Source organism: Propithecus coquereli, unplaced genomic scaffold (genome assembly GCF_000956105.1).
Source record: "Propithecus coquereli isolate 6110/MARCELLA unplaced genomic scaffold, Pcoq_1.0 Scaffold16, whole genome shotgun sequence".
NCBI lineage: Eukaryota > Metazoa > Chordata > Mammalia > Primates > Indriidae > Propithecus > Propithecus coquereli.
In genome coordinates, this window is record NW_012140524.1 from 12364886 (window position 1) to 12380228 (window position 15343).

The 15343-nt window shown below is 33.7% G+C and overlaps 1 protein-coding gene across 2 annotated transcripts in view; it reads right to left on the reverse strand.

Moving 5' to 3' along the window:
* LOC105807606 (solute carrier organic anion transporter family member 1B3-like) overlaps window positions 1–6241 on the reverse strand; it is a 99063-nt gene extending 92822 nt beyond the window's left edge. Inside the window, exons 1-2 of one of the 2 annotated variants that reach the window (XM_012641037.1) lie at window positions 6181–6241; window positions 1841–1986 (exon numbers count right to left, since the gene is read on the reverse strand). In XM_012641037.1, the coding sequence (XP_012496491.1) occupies window positions 1841–1924 (84 nt within the window). In that variant the 5' untranslated portion in view covers window positions 1925–1986; window positions 6181–6241. Of the gene's footprint in view, window positions 1–1840; window positions 1987–6180 lie in introns of those variants that run through there. The other variant, XM_012641039.1, reaches the window with a different exon arrangement.
* Window positions 6242–15343: the final 9102 nt, after the last annotated feature.

Genomic DNA, 15343 nt, shown 5'->3' on the forward strand with positions numbered 1-15343 from the left:
TTTGCTCTGTCTATACCTAGTTTGTTTTCATAAACAGAAACACGTACTCCTAATCACAGTGCTACATGAGGAAACCAAGAGGGAGGTAATAGTTTTGGGTTGATAGAATTGGGATAAGGAATAAATCTATTAACAGAAGTAAAACACTAGACCAAGATCTGGCATATAGTAAGTGTTCATTAAATGTTAGTTATTATTATTGTTTCTCCAGTCTTCTTTATTGGGCTGCGGGTAATGTCTTTTACATACTGTTAACGCCCTACCAGCCTTTTCTTAAAGTGTGCTGTAAGGGACCACTCTGGAAATCTTATTCGCCTCGGTTTGTTATCACTTTGCAATGTGTGTACGAGTGAAATCACTGTAACAGTAATTAAAAGTAGAAATAATTCAGCACATTATATTATCCCTAGACAATAGAATGTAATCCAATCACATTAACCCACAATTTTTCCTTGTGACTGCCCTTCTGCTTAAATATTATTCAAATATTTCATCAGAGCACATTTTACCAGTAATCTCTGAAAACAAACATACTTCATGTTCCTTGGACAGAGATAAAAGGAACCTTATGTAACATCATTGCAAATGAATCTGATCTCCGTGGTCTTTATTCAGTTAGATAAGACTAGAACTTCAACTAAATAAAAAAACTTAAAATATTGGTAGAAAGTGGCTGTGATTGTTTTTTCCCTTTCCTCAAGACTTCCCTACAGGGTTGTTTAAAGGTTTTGACTTGGGTTCCAGGGTTTTCAATTTACAACACAGGTGACTTCAGGCAAATTTTTCAATTTTGCCGACTCTTCGCTTCCTCGCGTAAGCACTGTACTTAGAAGTATTTTTTTTCCAGTTTATGAAAATGCCAATATCATTTAATGTCCCACAGTTTTGTGACAAAATCAAGAGGCAGAATTATTACTTTTATCACTTGCAAATGGAAAAATTAAATGGCTTTCCCAAGTTAACAAGCAGGTCATCGGGACACATCTGTTATCACAGATTTTTTTTCCATCATACTGTGTTACTTAAGTTATCAGAATAAAAAAGTGCTGTTCTTTGAAAAAAGAATATTTAAATAGGTCAAGACCACAAAGTGGTTCACAAGACATTAATCTTCTAGATTTATACGTTAATTCTAAGAATATTTTTATATATTATTCATTATACAACATCTTCTATTTTAGTCACATTTGTAAGTATCTCTTGGTCCATAAATAACCAAAGAGAAGATATCAAAATATTCAAAGTATTTCTAAATTTTCCATATTAGTAAACTCTTAAGCATCAGAAATTTCACCAAAGAAGTACTTCTGATCCATAAAAAGGAACAAAATTGTGATTTTTGCAGCAACTTGATGGAACTGGAGACTATTATCCTAAGTGAAGTATCTCAGGAATGGAAAAGCAAACACCACATATACTCTCTAATAACTGGAGCTAATTGATGGGCACACATGGGCACAAAGAGATATAGAGGTCATAGAAAATCGAGAAGTGGGGTAGGAGGGCAGGGGTAAACACCTACCTATTGGGTACAGTGAACATTATTGGGTTATAGGCACACTAAAAGCCCCTACTTAAGCATTATAAAAGGTATCCATGTAACAAAAACATTTGTACTTGCTTAATATTTTGAAATTAAAAAAGAAAGTTCACCAAAGAAATGCCTTTAAGATTAAATGATGGATTTAAATAAAAGTATAGATCATTTGTATTTTAATATATGCTTCAATTAAAAATTATAATTTGAAATATAATGTTCTTTTTAATAACCAATTGCATTTCTATAAGTAAAAATTCCCTACTTATTTATTTTAGTTTAGAAACATGGAACTCATTCTACCTTGAATCCATCACAGTGCCTAGTTTTCTTTTCCTCTGAAGATTTTGTCTTTGTTGTCTTACTCAGATCTTGATTTTGGTCCATGATTGACCCACAGACATGTAAATGGTTTTAATTGTTGTAGATGATTCTTTCAAAATGATCACCTATTCAAGGAAGAAAAAGTATATTTTATTTTACTTTAACAATATACAATTTAGAAATAAGAAAAGCAACAAGGTCAACGTCAATCAATTAATCATTCACTACTATTCATGCAGGGCCTACTATGTCATGACCACTGGTCTAAGTTAATGCCAGACACAAAAGGAAGAAAGACACACATAAAGCCTTAGCCTAATGAGATCATAATTTAGTTAGGGAAATAAATTTATGGAAAGGAATTGGAAACAAGTAAATGAGATAATATAGAATCACACAATAGTTTATATGAATAAAAATTTTAAATTACAGAAATTAAAATTTTGATATTTTCTATCTATAATATATTATAAGATTTATAAAAGCAAATATACATTTAATTCATCCTTATAGTTTTACAAAGTGCCAAACAGTGCTTTGTACATAGTAGATACTCAAAATAAGTAGAAAAATAATGCCATGAATTGTAATTAGAATGGCCTAAGATGGTTTCAGAGAGGAGGTACCTTTGGAACCAGGCTTGAAAAGCAGGTAGACTTTAGATTTGTTAAAAAGAACAAAGGATACTTCAAGTACCTCTCAGAGAGACTCTGGCCATGCCACCATTGTGGTCTTACTTTATTTAATTGTGTTCATTTATCTTTCAAGAGAAAATACATGCATATAGTTGAAAATGCAAATAAAAAACCAAATATTCTTCCTCTAACCTTGATTCCCTTATCTGGAAATATGATATACATTTTTAATTAAATATGTAAAATTTTCCTTTTTTAACACAGATGGCAGCATACCATCAACACTGTTCTTTGCCTTTTTCCCCAACTGTATATACTTAACTTCAGAACAAAGGACCTCCTCATTTTTCTTGTACCATCAGGGTATTTTGTCATCCGTAATATATTTAACTAGTTCTATGTTGATAAGTATTTAGTTTGTATCTAATTATTTCATATTAGAAAATTTTCTTAATATGTCATATGCTGTTTTATTTATGTGTGATCATACCTGTAATATAAATTCCTAAAAGTGGAGTTTTGGGGTCAAAGTGTAAGAGAAATTATAATTTTGAAAGTTACTAAGCCCTTATTTTAAAGACTAGTAAAATAAGTCAACTTTTTGCTTTGATTCATTCTTTTATATGGAATAGTGAGTTCTTCACTGAGGTTTAAAAATGTATTCTAGTTCATACATATGTGCATAATACATAATACTTGTCTAAGATACTCACATATGCAGACACACATAAGCATAGATATATTATTTTTAATGGAACATTAATTATACAATATGTTTAACATGTCATATGTACAGTTGATTCTCATTATTTGCAGTAGTTATGATTTGTAAAGTTTCTGGGGACACTGAATTGGCAAATACTGAATCATTTTTCCTAGGGGAGATAGAGGGTTAGGTGCCTGCCTCACTCTGGTCACAACATTGTCCCCAGTTGGTCAATACAAAACCTTGTTTTATGTATGTTTCTGTTTAAAGGCACTTTATTTAATATATACTGTTGAGTTATTAACATTGAATTAGTGGCCAATAGCACCATAGTTCCTTCCTGAGGGAAGCTTGTACAGTACATGTATTTTTTCCATTGGGCACTCTTGCACGTAGGAACCCTGGACAGCACCTCAGCACTATGTTCAGGGTCCATTTTAAACAGTACACTCTGCAGCACAAAGCATAAAAATGCAAAAAATGTGGCACCAAATAGACCATTTAAAGAACTTTTGTTTGCAGTATGTAAGCTGAAACACAAAGGCAGAGCATCACCTCAGCTGGGAACGTGGCAACCCAAATTTTGTGCCACTCTGGGCATTCAAGTAAATGACCATGAAAGCCCAACAGTATTGATTTTGGTGTCACAAATACATGTGAGTGAGTCTGCAAATTTGTTAATGCAGAATCTGTGGCTAATGAGGATCAACTGTATATTTTATTCATTAATTTTTTCAACAACAATTTAATTCTCTATATTATAAACATATAAAGACCATGAATATATGGTGCATTTAATTGTAGTGTATAAATGTGAATAATAAATATCCAAGCATATTATCACTTGTGTATAAGTGAGCGTATATAAACATATGCATGAACGCAGAAACCCATACCTATGTACATTGAAATGACCCTCAATTATTCCATTTTTTTGTGTGTGTTTTATACATGCCTGTATCTGAGTATGTTCAGTTCCTGGGTAGGATGGAGTGAGGAGGAAATCAATAGTTTGGTGGTCTCAAGGTATAAGCAGACCTTTGATAAATTTCATGCTAGTTTTTCCACAAATACCTCCTTCTATTTCTTCATTTAAATGTTAGGACATCTTTTTTTGTTGTTCTATCAATTAATCCTATAATTGCAAACCTCTGAATGACTTGCAAAGTGGATAGTCTTCCTTTAGGTTTAGACTTTTTTTTTTCTTTCTAGTAAACAAATATTCTTAAAGGCTTGAAGGCTATTGTCTCACCACTCCTAGCCTTGTTTATTTCAGTTGATTAAATTCTGGCTGTCCTGTCTCCTAGCCTTCTCTCTATCCTATGTAGATCATATTCATCCTCAGAATCATTCAAAGATCCTTCATCTTATACAAAATAGGTTCATCCTTCCTGTTCGAGGGTCTTCACAACCTAAACACCATCCTTGTTTTAGCCTTATTTCCCAAGACAACCATAAACACCTGCAGATATGTGGAACCACTATCCCAAGAAGAAAGCTCTTTGCTCTCCTGTATGTTTCTTTTCAACCTATAATGTCCTTGTTCATCTCTTGGTTGTAATGCTGCTCCAAATCTTACCTCTTTGATATTTTCCCAGTTATCCCCCAGTTGAGATAACTTCTCCCACATGGCTGTACCACTGGAGAATATACCTGTATAGTCATTACTTTTCTCTGTATTTCCCCTACTTTCTCTGATAACTATTCCATATCTCTCTCCTATGTCTTGGAATGAATTATCCAACAAAAAATTAGAAATGTGAGTACTTTATTCCTTATGTCTCACCTTAAATTATAACAATTATCTATAAAGTAACCAGAAAGTTGAAATATCAACTTAGGCTTGATTTAATACCATACTTTCTAATTTATCATGGTATTTTAATTAAGCCTTATTTGCAGGCATTTAACATATTTTTTTCTGGGTTGCAAATAATTGAGATATACACACACACACACACACACACACACACACACACACATATATGTATGAATTTGGGGACACAATATATTTATAAGACAAAACCACAAGCATTTGGATGTAGCACTGTATCTCTTCCCTGAATAGAACAGGTAGGTTCTTCCCAGTTTGATTAGTGTGGAGTGGGGAACAGAATCTTACCAGCCTCTATTATCTGTGTTAAGCCTTTTCTATTCATAGCAAAATCACTGCAGGCCAAGTGACCCAGTGTCTAGACATGCCTATGGAACTGAGGAGGAGCAAGGGAAAACAGCATTTACTAATTTCTTAGACATTTGCTGGGGAGACTTCCCCCATCCCCATCTTACTTTGACAAGAAAAATATTGTCTTATAATTGTCTTATAAAGGCAGACACCTTCCTGAATAAGAGAAGGAACCTAATATTTATTGAGCCCTTAGTTCATGCCAAGAACTGTGCTGAAAAGTTGTTTTTTTTTTTCTCATTTAATTAGAGATAAAATCTCCTCATTTTCCCTTACCCTGAGTCAAGCTTGAGTTGAAACAAGGAGAGTAGAGGTGGTTAAGTCACTTTGAGACACGTTCTAATTCTTCATGTTTGTCAAATAACTCCCTCCCTCTGCCCCTGTTATCCAGTAAGATGAAATCAAAGAAATAGGGAGTCGAGTCTAATAATTCTATGTAGTTGATGAAACTAATCATCTTGCAGCATATTTTAAGGTGGTAACTAGAGATCCATTGTTTCATCCTTGAAGTTCCACTTGTCTAGGAAGTAATAGGAACAGGATTCAAACTTCATTTTTAAATTTATAAATGTATGATTTTCTGTTATTTATCTTTAAGAGTATATTAACCTAAGGCTCATCTATCTCCAGAAGGGATATTTATTAGGTCTTAAGGACTAAGAACATAAGTGTGAAGAAAACAGCATAATATTTGTAATATTTATCATGACCATCAAAACATTTTTCCCTGAAATTTGTGAAAATTTCTTATATAGAAGAACTGTTGAAAGTAGAGGATCTCAAAAGTTCTTACCTGAACTTAGAATCCTATAGCAACTGCAACAAGTCCGTCCTTTATCTGTTAAAGTCCCTCCTTAAATATTTAGTTGGCTTTTTTTTCATCAGTTCAATGATGATTAACCATCTTATTAGGTAATTGTCCTAGGCAAATAGAAAAAAATTACCTAGCTAATTCTGGGAGTTCACTCTAGACTTCTAGATTTTAAAGAATATTTAATAATTTCTCAGAATTTGATCATTATTTTATGGTAATATTTAACAAACTTTATTTCTGAGAATGACTTTTACTTATTTATTCAATTAAATTGGTTGCATGAAGTTTTTTTCTTTAAACATACAAATAGGACAGATTATCCAAGGTAGTTAAAATTCTTCCAAATGGAAAAGAATCCAAGACATTTTTTTAAATGTGCCTTCAGGATACAATTGCATTCAAAAGATACACTGTACCCTCTTTGCTTGGTACCTGGGTACAGTTCTAATATGTGTATGGCTACTGGATGTCCCACATGGAATATTAATAGTAAAATGCCAATTAACTACAAGATAGGTTTTCTAAATAGCAAAAGTCAAGACTGCTTTGCATATCAAATTTCTTTCATCAAAGTCTGAGGAAAGAATGTCCACATAATTTCCTTTTATTGACTTGGTTTTTAGAGACTCAATTGAAAGTTGTCTTGAGTAGGGATGAAGTTTAATTAACCAATTCAATAACTTAAACATTTTTGACTCTGAATCATACCTCAGTCATTGGGCTCTGTTCTAAAAGTGTACTAATGTAAATAAAGTACATACCCTTCTGTCACACGAATATATATAAATACACGTATACATATATATGGAAAAGTGAGGATGCATATATGAAAACATTGTTACTCTTTGTCACTCAATAGACAATTGTTGCTACAGTTGCAGTAATATATGTTTATTTTCTGTCTCAGTTATTCGACAGATTGGGTTCTATTCCTGGTAAATTCTTAAAAAACGTTGAAAATGTGGGAAGAACCAAAGAGTGTGGAGGGGCAGAAGGATTAGGAAATCTGAGGAACATTGAAATGTAGACCTGGTCAGGAAAATTAGGGCAGAGGTTACCAAATTACTCTTCTGCTGAATCAGAACTACTGGCAAGTCTTTGTCAAAATAACAACCCAGCCCCACACCCAGGAGATTCTGACTTCGTAGGCCAGAGACTATGCTTTTTGAAATAAGAACTTTTAATTTTTTTCACAGATCACCAGATTTTGAGAATGCTTATAGCAGAGATACAGAACATTTTCCATCATTTTTTATGGACTTTCTTTATTCAGAGTGGGAATAGTTTGGGAGTTCTCATGATAATGGTTTTCTCCTCAAATATCCATTCCATCCAAGACACATTAACTTGTTTTGAGACAATATACACATAGAATGAAGATAAAACAATACAAATTAACTGAGAACCTTTCTAATCCCTGAACTAAAGCTGTCAGTGGTGAAACTCTGGAATGTTTTCAGAGGTCAAAGAGCATTTTCTGTGCCCTTTTTTCTTCCTGATTAAGTAAATTAGATTGCTGTTGTGCGACTTATGGAAAGATGAGAGTGGTCAGAGTAAAGACATTGCAACAGTTGTTTCAAGATCAATATTATGCTAACGGCCATGGATCAATACAATTGCAAAATTTGTGTAAAACAATCTGTTGATATTTATTCCAGGGATAATCATCACAGTTCTGACGAAATATCGTAGTCATTAAAGTCGAATAAACTTTGATGGAAATATGTCTCTGGTTCTTGCCAGCAGTATGAATTTAAGGAGGTTATTTAATCTCTCTGAGTATCAATATCCTCATCTATAAAGTGGGAAATCAATATCTGGGTAAGAATTTAGTGTATGTCAAGTGCCTTATACACTTCCTGGTACATTATAGATTCAATACCTAATTAAATTCATAGTATGATATTTGCATATTATCATTTTTAAAGCAGTTAGTTTTTATTAAACGAGTAAAAATAAACTCTCTCAGATATGTGCCCAAAGTTTTTTGTCCCAGAGATCTCAGCTGGGTGCCACAGGCACACCTCAAGAAGGATCTTTCAGGCTTAGAGTGAACCTGGCTTTGCCTGCCCACCACACTTCCCTTGCTGGTGGTCAAGAGGTAGCTCCAGAAATCTACATGCACCTGGAAAGAACCCCCATGTCTCCATACCCATCAATGCTCAAAACTATGACATCATCATGACTTATATTTTTTAAAATATCAATAGATTTAGGTGTTAAAGTGTAGCTTTTTACATGGATATATTGTATAGTGAAGTCTGGGCTTTAGTGTACCCATTACCTGAACAGTGTGCACTGTACCCATTAAGTAATTTTTAACCTTCACCCCCTTCCCACCTTTTGGATTCTCCAATGTCTATAATTCCACCCTGAGTGACCATGCGTACCCATAGCTTAGTTCCCACTTATAAATGAGAATATGCAGCATTTATCTTTCTTTTTCTGAATTGTTTCACTTAAGATAATGGCCTCCAGCTTCATCCAAGTTACACAAAAGACATTATTTCATTCTTTTTTGTGACCGGGTATATATACCAAATTTCTTTATCCATTAACCAGTTGATGGACACTTAGTTTCATTTCATATTTTTTGTTATTGTGAATTACGCTATTATAAAAATACCAGTACAGGTATCTTTTTGATATAGTGATTTTTTTTTCGTTTGGGTAGTAGTGAGATTGCAGGATCAAATGGTAGATCTACTTTTAGTTCTTTGAGAAATCTCTGTACTGTTTTCCATAGAGGTTGTACTAATTTACATTCCTACCAGCATATAAGTGTTCTTTTCACAACATCTGTGCCAACATCAATTGCTTTTTAAGTTTTTAATAATAGCCACTCTGTGGTTTTAATTTGCATTTTTCTAATGATAAGTGATATTGAGCATTTTTCCATGTTTGTTGGCCATTTGTATATCTTCTTTTGAAACGTGCCTGTTCATGTTGTTTGTCCACTTTTTAATATGGTTATTTGTTTTTTCTTGCTGAGTAGTTTCAGTTCCTTGTAATTCTGGATATTTATTCTTCATCAAATGCATAGTTTGTGAATATTTTCTTCCATTGTGTAGGTTGTCTATTTACTCTGTTGATTATTTTTAGTTTAATCAGTACCATTTGTTTATTTTTGTTACATTTGCTTTTGCGGTCTTAGTTATAAATTCTTTGCCTAGGCCAATGTCCAGAAGAGTTTTTCCTAGGTTTTCTTCTAGAATTTTTATTGTTTCAGGTCTTTCATTTAAGTCTTTAATCCATCTTGAGTTACTTTTTGTATATGGTGAGAATTAGGTGTCTAGTTTAATTCCTCTGTATATGGCTATTGAATTTTCCCAAAACCATTTATTAAATAGGATATCCTTTCCCCTAGTACACGTTTTTGTCTGTTTTGTCAAAATCAGTTGTTTGTAGCTTTATGGCTTTATTTCTGGGTTCTCTATATTGTTTCATTGATCTATGTGTCTGTTTTTATATCAGTATCATGCTATTTTAGTTACTATATACTTTTAGTATAATTTGAAGTCAGGTAATTTGATGCCTCCAGTATTGTTCTTTTTGCTTACGATCACTTTGGCTATGCAGGCTCTTTTTTGGTTCCATATGATTTTTAGGATTGTTTTTTCTAATTCTGTGAAAAATAACATTGGTATTTTGATAGGAATTGCACTGAATCTGTAGATTGCTTTGGGCAGTATGTTCATTTTAACAATATTGATGCTTCCAATCCATGAGCATGGGATATTTTTCCATTTGTTTGTGTCATCTATAATTTCATCAGTGTTTTGTAGTTCTTTTTATAGAGTTCTTCATCTTCTTCGTTAAATGTATTCCTAGGGTTTTTTTTTTTTTTGTAGCTATTGTAAATGGGATTGGGTTCTTGATTTTATTCTCAGCTTGGTTGTTATTGGTGTATAGAAATGCTACTGATTCATGTATGTTGATTTGGTAATCTGAGAATTTACTGAATTCGTTTATCAAATCTAGAAGTCTTATGAAGGAATTGTTAGGGTTTTCGAGTGATGAGATCACATCCTCAGCAAACAGAGATAATTTGACTTTTTCTTTTCTAATTTGGATGCTCTTTATTGATTTCTCTTGCCTGAGTGCTCTGGTTAGGACTTCCAATACGATATTGAATAGAAATGGTGAAAATGGGCATCCTTGTCTTATTTCAGTTCTTAGGAAGAATGCTTTCAGCTTTTCCCTGGTCAGTATAATGTTGGGTGTGGGTTTGTCATAGATGGCTTTTATTATTTTGGGGTATGTTCCTTCTATGCCTAGTTTGTTGAGGGATTTTATCATGAAGGATGCTGGATTTTATTGAATGCTTTTTCTATACCTATTAAAATGATCATATGGGTTTTTTTTTAATTCTATTTATGTGGTGAATTATGTTTATTGACTTGTGTACATTGAACCATGCTTGCATCTCTGGTATAAAACCTACTTGATCATGGTGTATTATCTCTTTGATTTGCTGTTGGATTTAATTTGCTAGTATTTTGTTGAGAATTTTTGCATCTATGTTCATCAAGGATATTGGACTGTAGTTTTCTTTTTTGTTGCGTCCTTTCCTGGCTTTGGCATCAGAGTGATATTGGCTTCGTGTAATGAGTTAAAGAGGAGTTTCTCCTCAATCTTTTGGAAAAGTTTCAGTAGGATTGGTACCAATTCTTTGAATGTCTGGTAGAATTCAGCTGTGAATCCGTCTGGTCCTGGGCTTTTCTTTGTTGTTGTTTTTGGGAAAATCCAAATTACAGATATAATCTTATTACTCATTATTGGTCTGTTCAGGCTTTCTATTTCTTCCTGATTCAAGCTTGGGAGGTCATACATTTCTAGGAATTTATTTATTTCCTCTAGATTTTCATATTTGTGAGTGCAGAGATGTTCATAGTGGTCTCAGTCTCAGATCATCTTTTGTATTTCTGTAATATCAGCTCTATGATCTCCTTTTTCATTCTGATTGAACTTATTTGAAGCTCCTCTCTTCTATTCTCAGTTAATTTGAATAACAGTCTATCAATTTTGTTTATATTTTCAAAGAATCACCTTTTCATTTTATTGATCCTTTGTAATATTTTGGTTTCTATTTTGTTTAATTCTCTGTTGATCCTTGTTCTTTCTTTTCTTCTGCTAGCTTTGGGTTTGGTTTGTTCTTGTTTTTCTAGTTCCTTGAGGTGTGCCATTGTGTTGTTATAATAATTTATAATCTTTCAATCTTTTTGACATAGGCATTTAAACTTTCCTCTTAGCACTGTGTTTGTTGTATCTGAGGATTTGATATGTTGTGTCACTAATCTCATTTCTTTGAAAAAATTTGATTTGCATTTTGATTTCATCATTGACCATAAGATCATTCAGGAGCAGGTTGTTTAATTTATATGTATTTGTATAATTTTGAGAGTTCCTTTTTAGAATTGATTTCTAGCTTTATTCCAATATGGTCTGAGAAGATACTTTATGATTTTGATTTTTAAAAATTTATTCAGACTTGTTTTTTGGCCTAACATATGATCTATCTTGAAAAATCTTGCATGTGCTGATGAGAAGAATATGCATTCTGTTATTGTTGGGTAGAATGTTCTGTAAGGGTCTGTTAGGTTCATTTGAGCTAGAATCCAGTTTAAGTTGAGTATTTCTTTGTTAATTTTCTGCCTTGATGATCTGTCTAGTGCTGAAGTCCCCTACAATTATTGTTGTCTATTTCTTTTCTTGGGTCTAATAGTACTTGTTTTATGAATTAGGGTGCTCCAGTGTTGTGTGTGTGTGTGTGTCCACACACACACACACATATATATAGCAAGAGAGAGAGAGAGAGAGAATTAACATATCTTCTTGTTGAATTGATCCCTTTAAAGTCTGCTTATCTGATATAAATATAGATACTCCTCCTTATTTTGGGTTTCTGTTTATATGGAATGTTCTTTTTCACCACTTTACCTTGAGTCTATAAGAGTCTTTATCACTTTGCTATTTCCTTTCAATTTTCCAGTTTTTCACCTCAGAATCCATAGTTTTGAATCTTATATCAAAAGACTCTATCATTTATTCCTCTTCTTGTTGGAATCATCTACCAATCCTTGAGTCACTCTAACTCATTCCATAGCAATTTTAGCTTTTTGTTTAAAGCCAATCTCCAAAAAATACTAATACTATTTTAATTATTGGTTATTTCGGTGACCATGAAGAGAATTCTCTTCATTCTCTGGCTACTTGTTTTTTTAACCATTTTTTCTCCAATGATCTTGGCTTCTACACACTCCTAATGACATATCCTAGACTTTGTCACACCAACAACTGCAAACCCTTCTTAATATTAGTTCCAAGGATTGGAACACCACTCACATCTTCCTAGCTCACACTCAGTAGTACCCTGGATCCAACAATGCTTCCACTGACCAGGATATATAATCCATAGATTGATTTTGCCAGAGACCTCACTATTCCTTATCTCTCTCATGTCCTCATTTCTCTCCACATCTGGGTTAAATTGTATGGTCATGGCAATCACTCTCTTCTGTAACTTCATGTCATTTTTACTCTCTTGCATCATTTTAATTGCTTGACAAAGCCACAACCTTGATTAAATTCAACTGTCAAGCTACTCTGCCCACTCAACCCTGGAGCTGAAAGTATCTGAAGAAAAACCCTCAACCATGCTGACTTTAAATTTATGATCATGAAGCTTAAAAATGGTCCTTTTATTTTGCCTGGAGACCATACTGCATTTTTCTAATTCATGTCATTTCAATTTCTAACTATTTTGTACTATAATGTCTAAAAGAGATGAAGGTAAAAATTTAACATATCCTGTCCTATGTCCACTTTTAACTGATGACCTACTTCACTGACAAAAATGAAGAAGCCTTCCAAAAGCTCCTTCTACCACATCTATCTATGTAAAGCACCTGTACCACATGTTCTGCCTTGATAAACTCTCCATGTTTAAACTAAGCCCAACCTCCATTCGGGTACCAGATTGTCTCCTCTCCCTATGTTTGCAAGGATATCAATTTTCCCTTTCTAAAGAAATGTTCCTCAGCAGCATATCAGCATACTGTCACTTTCCCGTCTTCCAAAATCCAACTTTTGATCTCATTCCTTTTTCAGATATTGCTGTGCTATTATTTACATTAAAAAAAAGACTCTTCTCTTATTATTGTTTTCAATTTCTTTACTCACATTCTCTCTTGAACACACTCCTGTAAGGCTTTTGCCCCCAAATTTCCACTCAAACTACTCTTGCCCAAGACATAAATTAACTAAATGCTGCATGAATGGTCCTCATCTGACTCAAACTATTAGCAGCATTTTTTTTTTTTTTTTTTTTTTTTTTAGAGCTGATCATTCCCTATCCCTGGCAATATTTTCCAGGGCACTATCCTTGGTCATTTTCCTTCTAACTCACCAACTTCTCCATTCACACCTCATTTACTAAATCCTTTACATATCTTTGCCTTCTTAATTGAAAAGTCTCAGGATGCAACCTTTTTTTGTGTGTATGATCTCATCTATTCTCATGTCTTTAAATATCATCTATATATTAACAACTTCAAAACTTTTATTTCTGGGCAAGACCTTACTCCTGAAATCTATATTTATCCATTGCCTCCTCACTATGTCCCTGTATATATGTAATAGGCATCTCATAGTTAACATTTTCCAGACTGCTCTCCTCATCTTCCCTTCCCAAATCTCTCCTCCTGGAATAATCCACATTTCAATACATTGCAATTCTCTCCTTCTAGTTGCACACAAGCAGACACACACACACAAACAGACACACACACAGAGTTGGAATCATTCTTACTTCTCTCTTGCTCATATCAGGATCTAATTTTAAAATATATACAGAATCGTACTACTTCTCTCCACCTCCATAGTGATAGCTATGGCTATCACCCTGGTCCTGAATTATTGCAATGCCCTCCAACTTGTATCTCATCTTGTCTCCTGATCGCTCACCACCCCTCTTCCCCAACCTCACTCCCCAGTTAAATTTCAACACAGCAGCAGAGTCATCATGTCAAACAAGTCATATCACGTCAGTGCTCTACTCAAGTTCCCCAGTGGTTTCCCAAGTTACTCGGCATAAAATCCAGAGAATAGCCTTAAGGCCCTATAAGATACAGATCCTGTATTAAGGATCTTTGCTCTCGTTACTCTGGAATGAACATCAGTTTTTCTCATTATTCATCATACTATGAATTTTACTCACATATTTTGTTTATTGCCAGCCTTTCCCTGCCTCAACAACCATAAACTGACACCACAGAGTTAAGCTCCAGAAAAGTGAGGATAGGTTTTTGTCTTTTTTGTTCACTATTGTATCCTCAGTCCTTGGTATACCTAGTGGATACTCAATAAATATTTTTTAAATGAATAAATAAATGAAAATTCTATTTTAAAAAACTTCTAGCAACCTAGTGATGTTAAAAGCGAAAACTTAAGTTGGAATAATATTTTAAAATGATAAAGAAGCCATCTATAATTGTATATAAGCAGTCATCCAATCATCAATGGGTGTGATAAAAAATTTGAAAACAGTCAATTCATTTCATTTAAATAGTCAGACATGACGCTGATGCATACAACACGATGAAATTCTTTGAGAAAATTGTCTTCAAAATCTTGCAATATCTTTCTAGCTGTCTTAGAATAAATACTCAATAAATACTCAAGTCCTTTCAAGAATCTATAGAATCTGTTCCCTGATTATTCCTCCAATAATATTTTCTACAATTTTCCTACTCAACCATTACTTCCCAGCAACACAGGCCTTCTTAATATTCCATAAACATTCCAGTTATAGTCCTTCCTCAAAGCCTTTGCACGTATTCTTTCTCTTACTTGGAATACTTTGACTCCAGATGTCCATTTCTCACCTCAATCATTTTTCTGCTCAATTGTATGTTGTAGAAACTCAATAAATATTTTAAATGAATGAATCCACTATGCCTTCAAGAACTCATCTATTCTTCTACCTTATCTTTTTTTTTTTTTTTTTTGAGACAGAGTCTCACTCTGTTGCCCTGGCTAGAGTGAGTGCCGTGGCATCAGCCTAGCTCACAGCAACCTCCAACTCCTGGGCTCAAGCAATCCTACTGCCTCAGCCTCCCAAGTAGCCGGGACTACAGGCATG